This window comes from Chelmon rostratus, chromosome 18, assembly GCF_017976325.1.
Source record: "Chelmon rostratus isolate fCheRos1 chromosome 18, fCheRos1.pri, whole genome shotgun sequence".
NCBI classification, from domain to species: domain Eukaryota; kingdom Metazoa; phylum Chordata; class Actinopteri; order Chaetodontiformes; family Chaetodontidae; genus Chelmon; species Chelmon rostratus.
In genome coordinates, this window is record NC_055675.1 from 5,595,119 (window position 1) to 5,608,008 (window position 12,890).

The following is a 12,890-nucleotide window of genomic DNA, read 5'->3' on the forward strand; positions in this document are numbered from 1 at the left end:
CTAGCTCAGTCAGGTGGAAATAGTGTTGAGGCAGCGGGGAGTACAAACACTTTTGCATGCAGATTTAGAAGTGTGAGGTTTTTGCATACACACACACACATTCAGACATGACTGAGCAGCTATGAATGATCAATATATGCTTGAGGAAGGAGGTTGGATGAGTCATGTAGAATGGAGGCACAATATAAACTGTAGACATCTAGAGGGAATGGGAAAGGGGGAGGCTGTGTGTTGCTCACTTTTCCCTTTATTCCCTCGCCCCTCTCTTCTTCCCTTTCCTCTGTGGTGCCGTCTTTTGGCCCGGCTCAGTCGGAGAAGCTTGCAGACCGATTATGCGCTTTTTAAAAGGTGGCTTCGAAACTGCACAAGCTGCCGTGGATTTATCTCGCCGAGCACTTTAGAGACGAGCCGTTCTGGACACACCGCTGGCAAGTGCAGATAAAGCGAGCAAGTCCTCACTTCTTCTCTGATATTGTGCCTCGCTTTGAATTGCGTCACAAAGAGCAGAGGGTAGCCCTCAGGTCTACCTGCCAGACCTGGCAGCGAGTCACCTCGCTTCCTGCCCTGCCTGGCTGCTTTTCTCTATCTGATTTAGATCAGAGTCGGTATAAAAAAAGGCAGAAAAATGGTGCTGGTGGACATTTTTATGTGCTTATTTTGTGTGATAAATAACTTTTTAAAGCCTATTTCAGCACCACAATGGACAGTCACTAATCTGGGTTATTGATAGGGGATGCTGCTATGCATGTGGTTTGATGAGTCTACCTCTCATTGCAGCCTTTCCACTCTCCCTCCTCTAGCCATTCTTCCCTCAGTGCCAATACCTATTCTCCTCACCGTCCCCTGAGGCATGAAATACACTTCCACACTCAATAGTGCCATCTGCTGTTGTGCTGTCATTTACACTCCTGATGCAGAGTTAGTGCTGCCAGATGGGTGTTTTGTAACCGCAGATAAACCAGGGTCAGAGACAGGTCTGCTCCAAATTCCTCTTAAATCACAAGCTTAATGACAGCGTGCAGTCCAGGAATCAGGCTGATTCCTGGACTGCTCCCCACCTCCAAAACACACACACAACCGGTACATCGGTGGTTTATGTTTTAATCACGTGGCCCGTCTTCTTGACAGCCTGTTCTCTCTCTGAATCAAAGGCTCATCCCTCAAGACCAAAGCAATCTTAGAGACCTTGACCATAAACAAAGGTCACACGTGTGTTAATGCAGCCTGGCTATGGCTAAGGAGCCAGATAGATACCTGCCACGGTCGGCTCATTGTAGCACCTTTGGGTCTTCAGTCATGCTTCTATGTGGTTTCACTTGGTATCCAGCAGTAGCTGCTTCAGGCTATTTATCTGCTTCCTAACAAGTCCTGTTCTTCCCATTCTGCAGACGTTGCATCCTTGAGCTGTTGTTTTTGTCATATGAGGTAATCAGCGACAAATCTCACCAAGAAAATTCAAACAGAAGCTGAACGCCCTATTTTAGCTTGAACACACCCCCCTCACACCTCAAAAAATGCTTTTGTATCCACTGACTGTCCACACTGCTCACAGTTGACTGTTTTGTTTACAGTGCGTGTTGGGCTGAGGTGCGTGTGTGACGTAAACATGGCGATGTCATGATTTTGCTTTTGGTTGGGGGGGGTCTAAATGACAGAATTACTGGATCTTACCTAGAAAAAGGAAAACACTACAAACTGGGACTATCAATTGATAGTCACCAACTCAAAAAAAACTGGATTACACGTTGAGCTGATTTTTACGATTTCGGTCCTGATTGATTTTGCGACATCTGTGGTTACCGTGGTAACAGCGGGCGCTATTTAATAGTCCATCCAAAGCTCCCTGAGCAGCTGCTTTGTCAGTAATACAACAGAAAAGCATCTGGTGTATCTGTTTACAGTGCGACCAAACACATTCATGTTGTTTTAATAAAGAAAGTCAGTCTCTAATCTTTTCCATGAGCCACCACGGTCTGATTTAGATGGAAGTCAAGTGCTTATTTCAGCAGTTATTGTTGAAAATAAATAAATATATTCTCAGGGATGAATTACTGCTAGCTTGTTTACCTTTGATGGCACTGATATCACAGCAGACACCCATCTGAGAGTAACAAGAGGACTATTAAAAATGCATTTTACAGTACAGAGGGAGTGTGTGTGCTAGCGTGTTTGTGTGTGTGTGTGTGTGTGTGTGTGTGTGTGTTTTCTATCTGCGCAGACCCTGGAGGCTTGGAAGCAGTAGCGGCTACAGCAGTGCGCTGGCTAAGTTTCTGTTGCTGCCTGGCATGTCACTGAGGGTTTATGTAAGAGCACACACAGGCTCCATCTCTCTCTCTCACACACACACACACACACACACACACTGTAAATACCCCAGCAATGGATTATGCATGTATCTCCGCTCTCTCTCAATTCTGCTCAGTGAAGAAGCATCTAAGCGATGCTTCGCAATGCAAACAGCCATATGCAGCGACAGCCAGCGCTGTCAAGCCAAGGTTCTGCTAGTGTGTTTCTCCAAATAGGCTTGACTGCATCTGACAATGTTAGCAAAGGGATGCATGAAACATGCATTATTTACACAGCCCTCTGGTGCCACAGTGGAATGACAGAAACCGTAAGAAACAAGTCAAAGCTAAAGCCTCACTTTTGAGTGTATCGCTAACGGGGAAATACAGACCTCAAATGCTTTGAAGGGCAAATTACAGTCTCAGTGTGACCTCTAAAACCTGTGTTTGTATGCTGGGGAGATGAATAGCCAACCAGCCAACCCGCCACATTTTGTTGATAACATTAGAGGCAGTGTCTGTAGGACACTTAAGCGAGGAGAGATGACCTTGTGGGCTTCTCGAAAGCTAAGTGGAAATATCAATGAGCTTTAGACCATAAAGTCTTGATATATTGTATTCTGCTGCAGTCTGTTCTCTGACCGTTGAGCGTTGGTGGTCAGTGTAACTGAGCACTCACATGGGCAGTGAGGGACTCATTTTTCTTTTGGCACTAGTCCTGCAGGTAATGATAACATTCATCCATGGGCAAAAATGATATTTTACGTTGGACGAATGAGCTCTGAGGCTCTCAAAAGTGTGCACATGTATGTGTGTGTGTATATATCTGTACTATGGAATCAGACACTATCAGTGGAAAATAGAGGTGCCCGTACAGAGCACGTTATCGCCGTGGCGGCGGTCCAGCGCGGGCGTCATGGGACAGTGAGCGCATGAATGATCAGCCACTGGGTCATCCTCTGGGATTGGGTGTTTTGGCAGGTCTGCAGCTTGTTTCCTCTCCTGTCTGTCGGCTTTGTCAGATGTGATTAATTACAGCAGGTGCAGAAGGAACTGGCTCTTAATTGTATTATTTGATCAAGACAGAATCAATGGATCAAAACTTAAAAGGTGCAAAGCAGCACTTAAGATTTTAATTGTATCAAGCCCCATTTTTGAAACTATTTATGCCATTTTTGTCAGCAGTAGCTTAAATATATTTACATTTACAAATGCCTCTCGGTGTAGTAGTTTGCCAATAAGTAGCCTACAATCCTCCTTCTAATGAACAGATTATTGGAAAGACCTCAGAAGAAGAAGTTAGACAACTCTAGAGCTTTCAGCTGTATCTTGCAGCTCCCCTTGGTGACACAGTTTGCTCAGTTGTCATCAGGAAGACTGTGAGATGTGGTTGAAAGCTCAGGAAATAGTAAGTGGACCTCGATGTAAGACGAGGCTGCTTTCGGCTGCCGATCAAAACGGCAGTGACAGTAAATCGTGTCCAAATAGCATAAGAATCTGATTCATGTTGCTTTATGACAGCAGGGTGTCTCAGTGGGCGGATGGACGGGCAGATTACTGTAGGCGGCCTCAGATCAGTTACCTTTGTTTTGTTTGTTTGTTTGTTTTTTACCATTTTTTGCTATTTTGTAAGTACGCAGAAAACTGTAATCCGGTTACACTCAGTCTGCATTTCCCCAAACTGCAACAGAATGTGCATATAGTAAATAAATCTTCATCGCATTTAAATCCTGACCCTTGCGAGCTCTTCACTGGAAGCTTTTAAGCTACAAGATGTCTGTCCAGCTTAGCTGTTATCTGCAGAGCTGGCAGCGCGGGCCGGCCAACTGGATGCGACGCTGCTGTTACCTAACTGCGAAGTTATTTTCAAACCGAACACCAGCCGCTTGTCGCTTGTTGCTGATGAGCCTCTCGTTCGAGGATTGATGTTGAATCACTGCTCTGTGTTTTGAGCTGTGTTATTCATCTGTTCTGTGATCTCGCAGTCAGTCGCCGTTCTGTTAGTGTGATGTGGCCGTCATTTAAGTGAAGCGTCTTTCTATTTCTCTCCCTCTTTCTCTCTGTGTTTCTAGTCCATCTTCGTCATCCCTTCCCCTCTTTCCTCCCTCCTCTCTGTCTTCGCGTTTTTTGGATCAGCACCAGTGCCAGCTTGCAGGCTGATTATGAAGGCTTTAATGTTCCATTTAACAGCAGCATGTTTCAGGTCGTGTGTGTGTGTGTGTGAGTGTGTGAGTGGAGGTTGGGTGTTGGGGTAGGGTATCTGTTTGACAGAATAGGCCTCGCCACACGCTCATTGACACACACAGACACGGCAACATTAGCCTTTATTAAGCCAGCTGTGCCTGTCCGCCTGCCTCGTCCCTGAGTGGACAGAAACGTCTGGCATTCAGCCGGTCCTTTGATGGCCGACTCCGAACAGCCATATCAAACAGCCGGAACGGCGAATGGGAGCCAAATCGGAAGAAGAATAAGACTTAATGGAAATGTTAACAACCTAATATCCGTAGCTGTAAAAGCGAGGAGGCGGCGGCTTCAGGTCCTGACTGGGGCGTGGTTAAGCGGTGATCGTGTGCCATCTAGTGAAGGTTTTGTTTTTCAGCCTCCACAGTCGCTGTCTGTTGCTCTGACATCTGACGATGCTTTTACATGTGACAGAGGCAGACAAAAGGAACCAAAGAAACTCAGATGGAGGAATTTCACAGTCTCATCACCCTGCCCCACTTTCTGCCTTTCTTCTCTCCGTTTTTACATAACAAAGTGTTTCATAACTTGGCAGATTGTGGAGGAGCCGCAGTGGCTCGCTCTCCCCCCTCCCTCTCATCATCGACGTCTCTCCCGCATCACTTCCCCGACACCTTTCCTCCTCCCTCTCCCTCCCTCCCTCGCCTCCGAACTCTTCCTTCCCACGTCGGCCAGTCCGTCCACGTGCCTCCTCTCGTCCCCCCCCCGGGGGGCTCGGGCAGACGAGGCGGGGCGGGGCCGTACGGGGGCAGGAAGCAGCGCTCGTGGGAAGGAAGCCACGTCGCATTTGTGCAGAAAGCGTCAGTCGGCGCCCTGCTTCTCTACACCCCCACCTCCCCACCTGTCCTGAGGGGGCTTCCTTACTCAAATTAGTTTGGCTTCTCCAGAGAGGGGGCAGATAGGGACCTGGATCAGGGCGGGGGCAAACTCTACTGCTGTCACGCTCCCTCTAACACTTTCCCTGTCACACTCATTTGAGTCTGCTCCATCTTTCCTGTTTTCATTCGCCTCCTCACCTCATTGCTCGCTCACTTCTCTCTCTGCCCCCCCCCCCCCCCCCCTTTTCTTCTCTCTGTTAACTTCTCACTGCAGTCTGATCGGTTTGCTACTGCAGCAGGATTTACATGGGTGGGACCTTATTGCAGATGGGCAGCTCTGCAACCCGAACTGAGTGTCTAACCCCGTCTTATTTATCCTCCCTCCCTCCCCTCGCTTTTTATCTCCCATCCACTGCACTCTCTCCCCTCCCATTAGGATTCATGGCCTCGACTTCCCCCCCGTCGTGACTGCAGACGGTTTGTTCGTGCCGGGGCGGTTACTCTTAGGGGAGGCTAAGGCAACGTCCTCGCCTTTTTGCCCGCCTGCGTATGACGGGACGATCTGCTCGGCACACGGGCAAGGACACGGTGTAGAACAGTCCCGTTCCGCCTGAAACAAAAGTACACGTGCAGCTTCGCCTGCTGCGTGAAACTGCAGCAGATTTCCTCCCAGCTGCTTTCAAAGCTCTGGCTTCTGTTTTTTTGGAGTTTAAAGCTGCTGTAGGACTGGTTAAGTGTTACTTGAGAGGGGTCACTCTTAGTGATGACACCACAGATGATAATCACCTGAATTTAACGTTTGGATGCACTCACCGCCACCGTCAGCATTGTTTCTAGATGCAGCAGGCAGCAAACAAAGCTCTAAAAACTCACTGCTGGCTACCTGTGGAGCACCACACAGCAGACAGAAACTAGCCGGTGAATATAATGAAGCATTTGGATGCTAAAGAGTATGATATTTCACTCTGGAGCTGGTGGAGACCAAAAGCAGAGCTGAAAAAGTTACATACATCAGGTGGTCCAATCAGCTTAAATGATGATGTTATGTTCAGAACTTGCTGCCCTTTCCTTTTCACGGGTTCGTTAAACCTTTTCTTACTCATAGAAATTGGCTTCCTCATGACAACGTACATTAATTCTCATCATTTAGTCCAAATGTAAGGATCTGATGACGTTTGCTGCGAGACTAAATATTAAAATGACGACGGTACTTCATTTCCTCTGAGCTGATTCAACTTGACATAATAGATTCACGCTCGAACCATTCGCCGACTTTCTTCAGTGATTATGCAAGGATGTTAAATTTCTCGTTTATATGCATGCAAAATAAAGTACAGGGAGAGTGGAATATCTCTTCCAGCTTGCTGCAGCTCCTTGATGAAGGATAGAACTGCAACACAAGTCCTCAGAGAGCAGCCTTGCTCAGCTTAGATTACCCATCGGCTCCGAGAGCGTTTACCAGAGAGGTCAAGTGGAAGGTTATATCTAATGAATCGCTCGGCTTCTCGCGGCTGTCCACAGGGTTCGCGGTCTACAGTAGATGACGAGCAGAGCAGGGGCTCAGCATGACCACAGAGTTGCTGCATTAACCCCTGACCTCGTGTGCATGTAGTGCAGTTATGCAGTGATGACACGGATGACTTGGACTGCTGACACGCAGAGGGGCTTTAAGTTGTAGCCGCCGCAGAGGACGGAGCTGATCCATAGCATTTTATAAGTTGTGCAGTAGAGTCATGGGGCTGTACACTTTGGCATCAATATCTGTCTCAGGTGGCCATGATCTCCCAAAGAATCCACCTGAAGTTCACAGCCTTATTGAGATCTGTGCTTTTTAACTTTGAGTGATCCAGAAACTTTCACATCGAACTCCGTGAATGAAGAGCTTACTTTGACCAAACCAGAGTTATTGTTCATTGGAACAGTGGGAAGGCGGGTTTTATTTTGTTTCTGTCGAGTTCGAATGAAGCGTGTAAATGGAGCCTGGTGGCTTTGGCGAGAGCGAGAGCGGCTGATGCTTCTTAAACAAGAGTCGTCGTAGCTTCCGCTCGTCTGTTACCTGGTCGCCACCCTTTTAAAAAGTCCTGACCTCACCTGTGCGCTGTTATTGGTTGGAGGTGACACACCCACTGCCCAAAGGTTACACCCCAGAAAGCCCCAAACACTGCAAAAGAAGAAAATGCAGGCAGAGGGCAGAGTCTCAGGTACAGACACCGCCACATAGTTCTAGTGGGTCATAAGTGATGATTCTTTTGGTATGAGTCTATATGCCGTATATGTTTAATGGAAAGTCCTGCAGAGTGTACCTTTAAAAGCACTGGATGAGAATAGGAAATCAAAGTTCATTTAATTACTGCAGGTAATGAATGTCTATTGATTTTAAATGCAAAGGTTTTGCATCCTTATATTCCCAAATAACACCATCTGTTTTCATTAATCTGCCTGTTTTTTCATTTTCAAACATGATCTGCATCACTTTGCCGCTCCAGAAATCTGAGGCTCTAATCCCCGATGAATCACTCTGGGGCCACAGCTCATCACATGCATATTTTTGCAGGTGCAATGGCAGATGTGGTGCATTTTGACACCAGTTTCTTCCTGAATATTGATTTTCCCTTTTGGGTGGTGTTTGCATCACAGAGAGAACAAGCTTATGTCTCTGAGTCAAAGCTTCCTACACCCAAAACTACTGGCATCAACATGCAAGGCATCACTGTTGGAGGGATTATTAAGAAAAGCTAACTTTGACAGACTTTTGTTTCTGATCCGCTTCCTCTTTTCTCATTCCAGTTCTTCCCTTACGGCGACGCGTCCAAGTTCGCCCAGCACGCCTTCAGGACCTTCGACAAGAACGGCGACGGCACCATCGACTTCAGAGAGTTCATCTGCGCGCTGTCCATCACATCACGAGGCAGCTTCGAGCAGAAGCTCAACTGGGCCTTCAACATGTACGACCTGGACGGAGACGGCAAGATCACGCGGGTGGAGATGCTGGAGATCATCGAGGTATCACAGCAAGGAAAAAGCTCTTTGATGCATCATCACGTATCATCAGTGCATTTATTGGCAATACTGATTTAATCATTTTTAAAGGGATAGTCTGACATTCAGGGAAGTTACGTAACGCACCTAGCAGCATATTTAGTGTACAGACGTGAGAGTGCTATCGATCTTCTCATCTAACTCTCAGCGGGAAAGCGAATATATTTCCCAAAATGCCGAGCATCACCTTCAAGGTTCTCCTGCCTTGTTGCGTAGCTGCGGTTGGCGAGCTTTTGATCCGCCGCCACATGTCTCGTGTGCTTTTTAACCTGCTGAGTCACAAAGATGCAGCACTTTGGATTTCTTTTTCTAATTAGTTAAAGGTTAGACAGCAGAGGACTGAGCCTGCAGGTCCTGACGAGACCCTAATTATTCATACACAGGACAAATATGAAACATGTTTTTAGAGCAGGCTCATCTGGAATTCGGGGCGCTTAGTCTCGTAGATGATATTGTGCTCAGGCAGAGGAGGACATTTCTCTGTTTTTTAGCAATAAACACATGTGATATCTTTATGTGACATATATCAATGTGAGATAATTTCCCTAAAATACTCAGAGGGCTGGCTCATTCAGCATCTGAGCACTAACAAACTGCCGTTCCACTGATCTGTACACGGCAGGAATATGAGAGTGAAATTATTCATGCGTGTGTGGATGCGTGCAGAGACTAATCTTTCACATTCTGTTCTGTCATGCGGAGGACATCAGTAAAAAAAAAAAAACACTAATAGCACAGACTGGAGTTGCTGTGCGTGCTTATTATTTTTTGAACAGCACATCGTGTTTTCTGTGAAAGAACAAACTCCAAGGCACCAAAAGACGCCGCAGAGAGGCTGAAGCCGAGCGGCGAGTGATCCAGCTGTGCTCCGTCTGTGCTGCCATCAGATGGCAGTTTGGAGGAAAGGAAACCTCGATTCCTTGCTTCCTTGCTTCCTCTCTCCTTGTGTCTTTCCCCTTGCATCGCTCAGGAAAAGACACAAGCGAGGGAAACGTGGGTGCATCAGGAGACTTGAGCCTGCTCTCTCTCTCCCCCTGCAGGCGATCTACAAGATGGTGGGCACTGTGATCATGATGAAAATGAACGAGGACGGCCTGACGCCCGAGCAGCGGGTGGACAAGATCTTCTCCAAGATGGATAAGAACAACGACGACCAGATCTCGCTGGAGGAGTTCAAAGAGGCGGCCAAGAGCGACCCGTCCATCGTATTACTGCTGCAGTGCGACCTCCAGAAATAGGCCGGAGGGCGAGCGCAGCGCTCCACCAGCCGCCACGGACTGCACAGAAAGAATTCCATGTTCCATTCAGTTTGCAGCTATTTCCACTGAAAAAAATAATAATAATATATGCTTGGACTACCTTTCAATGGATCTGCTTCTTGTGTTTGAAACACTCGTGTGCATGAGAATGTTATTTGCTATAAAAAGATCTACACACAAACATGTAACAGCGTGCGGGTGCGAGGGCGCGGGTGCACACTCGCGCCGCAAACACACAAACACACTCACAGGACATACACACACTACATACGAACACCTCGCACAAATAATATATATATAGATATATATATATAAATATGAATATATATTTAAATTATTCAAAGATCAACTGCCAAAATGTGAAGTGTGCAAAATATTTTCCATACAGTTTCATTCTACTGGAGCTTGGGCATCAGTGATGTGCCGCGTTGAATTTGCCGCTACTCTATTTATCGTTGCGCGTTTACTGACGCTAGCTGTATGTGTTTCATAATACTGAGTAATGTCGACTGAACCAAATTCCTATGATAATGTATCTGCCTCCAATAAGACACTCTATCCATCGTCTCCAATATTAGCTCTAGAGGAGATGGATTAACGTTTGTCCAACTTTTCCTTCCAAAACATGCTTGTACTGTCAGTAAAGAAAATGTAAGCGTAGTTAATTTGCATGCCTTTAGGTTCTGCCTTAACAATCTCCTCATTTTGCATCCTGTGATTGCAGACAGAAAGCCTTATCGGAGCAGTGATACTCGGGAGAAACCGCGAGAAAAGGTTTTTGCCGGGTTGGGAGTAAAAAAAATCACGTTGCAGTAGGTCCCTCTACAAGTATCGTCGTATGGGATGTAATTTTTGTGACCTGTCGAGAAGTTTTCTTTTGACTGCTTTAACTGTGGGAGCATGTTTCCTCGTAGATTAGACGTAGTATATGTTGCTAAGAACTAAATCCCTGCCCCTGCGCGTTTAAACACACTATCCCATGACAAGTGAGCAGATGATGAATGTGGAGGAATCCATCATTTTGAACCAGGACGTAAAAAGAGACAAACTGATTTGAAGCAAACGGAGGCAACAGAGATCAAGCATTTACATCCGGATTCCCTGGAGGACGAGTGACGCCGCCCTTAGCTGGAGTCACACTAGATTAGAAGGAAGAACTAAGTATTCATCTATAGGTGGAGAGCATTGTTATCAAACTTAGTTACGTGCCACCATCACATCCACTAGTTTCCAATTAGCCTGCGGGTTGCATATCAATATGTTGAATTTAGAGGGGTTTTTTTAGACTCTTTGAGCATTGGAGGGGAGAAGAGATGAGGTCTGTGCAGCATTTGAAGCTTTTCGTTTGTGTTTTTCAGTGGAAGTAAATGAGTGCTACGTGGTGAGAGGAGCAGTGAATGGCGTTTCATTATACACTGTAACTAGTAGAGGACAGCCCTTACTGTTAAGCCATGTTTTTAGTAGGTTGGACAATTTGCCCTCCCTGACCCTCGAACTATTTCTCTCTTACCAATCAGTCAATCTTTTTGTACTTTTTTACTCCCCTCTCTCACACATTGTACACGTACTGATGCATACTAAATGTAGAGAAGTTCAGTGTGACACCTCTTACAAACGATTCGGAAATAAGACGTAAATAGGTTTACCTGGCCCGGTCTGAAAGCACCGCAGACCCTTTCCAACCTGCATTAACGCGAGCAAGGAGGTCAAAGGAGATGAGATATGTCACAACACGCAGTGCTGCAATAAAGATCCAGCGCACCAGTCCATCGTCATCTCTCAGCAGTGTGGCTTGTTTCTAATCTGAACTTCTTTACATGAACATCTTTGGCCAGACAATGTTTCTAATTCCAACTCCGTTGTTACTATTATTGCTATCAGGATACCAAATGTAAGCAAAGGCAAACGTGTACAAGGATTCTTTTGTAGCATGTATTGTGTCCCTGACGACATGGCTGCACTACTCCCTGTGTTGTGATTTAATCTAATAAAAGGAACTCTATGGGCTCCCGTCTGGTCTGCTAACTCAACAAACCATCCCTTCAAGCAGCATCTATATACAGCAGATCTGCGCCAAGACCAGTGGTCTATTGTTATTTGTGTACTTCACTACATTTTAGAGGGAATTATACATTTTACTGTATCACTTATTTGGCAGCTATTGTTCCTTGGCAGATGTAGAGAAATAAAACATGATCACAGCATAAAATATAACACTAATATTACCCCTTATTACAGATTAACCTACCCAACAGAGTATAAATCAGTTTAATTATCCCAAGCTTACAACATGAAAATGCTGCTTAAACATTATGCATCAGCTATATTAATCCAATAATAATAATAACATAGCACTCACAGGGTCACTTTTCTGCATGATGAGTACAAAAAATGATGACATTTTTACAATTTCCTAACAAATTCTAAACATGGCTTCGCTGAGGTCCTCAGATGTTCTATCTATGCCAGCACACATTCAGTTTACCACCATACAAGACAAAGAAAATCAATCAAAATCAATATTGTGGAACTCTGAACTAGGTAAGAATAGGTCGTTTTTGTTTTATCTTTGATATTACGTAACACTTTGAATGCAGTACTATAATAGTTGATTTATGCTTTTAACATATATTGTGATATTACTACACTACTAAAGGTTCTTCTTCCTTCATCTGCGGTGGTTCCCTTCTAGTGTTGTTAGTCTCTTTCGTTTAGTTGTGGTCCAAACAGCTACTGCCCTAACATGAACACAAGGAAACCTGTTTCCTCCTTTGATTTTTCAGTGCATGAGATAAACCTAATGAGTGTCTCTAATACTTACAGCCAGTACTGGAAGGTTGCACTGATGCACTGCTTGGTGGAAGATTCCTGAAATACCCTTGTTCAACCACCAGATGTCACTTTTGAGACAAAGTTGTTTTTAAGAAGTGGTATCGTTACTGTACATGGAGTGACTTTCATTTTCTCTGGAGACAATATTTGCTGTTTATTTCATGTGTGGATTTGCATTGGCAGTGATAATACCAAGTGGAACTTCTCTCTTTCTTTTCTCTATACAGAAAAAACAGTGGTAATGACTGAGAAAGCCTGCTGTTTACCCATGACTCTTTGGCACAATATCACTCATTACACAGGGTTCACTTGGAGGCTTGTGGCCTCACTCATAGACAGCACACACCGCACTGAAACCCCAGAGACTGCACCGTCACAAGCTCTTTGAAGCTTCAGGCAAACCAAGAATCAGCAAC

The 12,890-nt window shown here is 45.5% G+C and overlaps 1 protein-coding gene across 1 annotated transcript in view; it reads left to right on the plus strand.

Annotated features, from left to right (window-relative positions):
• The window catches only part of vsnl1a (visinin-like 1a), a 28,131-nt gene extending 16,539 nt beyond the window's left edge, over window positions 1–11,592 (plus strand). The window contains exons 3-4 of the mRNA XM_041958357.1: window positions 8,132–8,347; window positions 9,424–11,592. Of these exons, the coding sequence (XP_041814291.1) occupies window positions 8,132–8,347; window positions 9,424–9,621 (414 nt within the window). The 3' untranslated portion in view covers window positions 9,622–11,592. The remainder of the gene's footprint in view (window positions 1–8,131; window positions 8,348–9,423) is intronic.
• The last annotated feature ends 1,298 nt before the right edge of the window (window positions 11,593–12,890 follow it).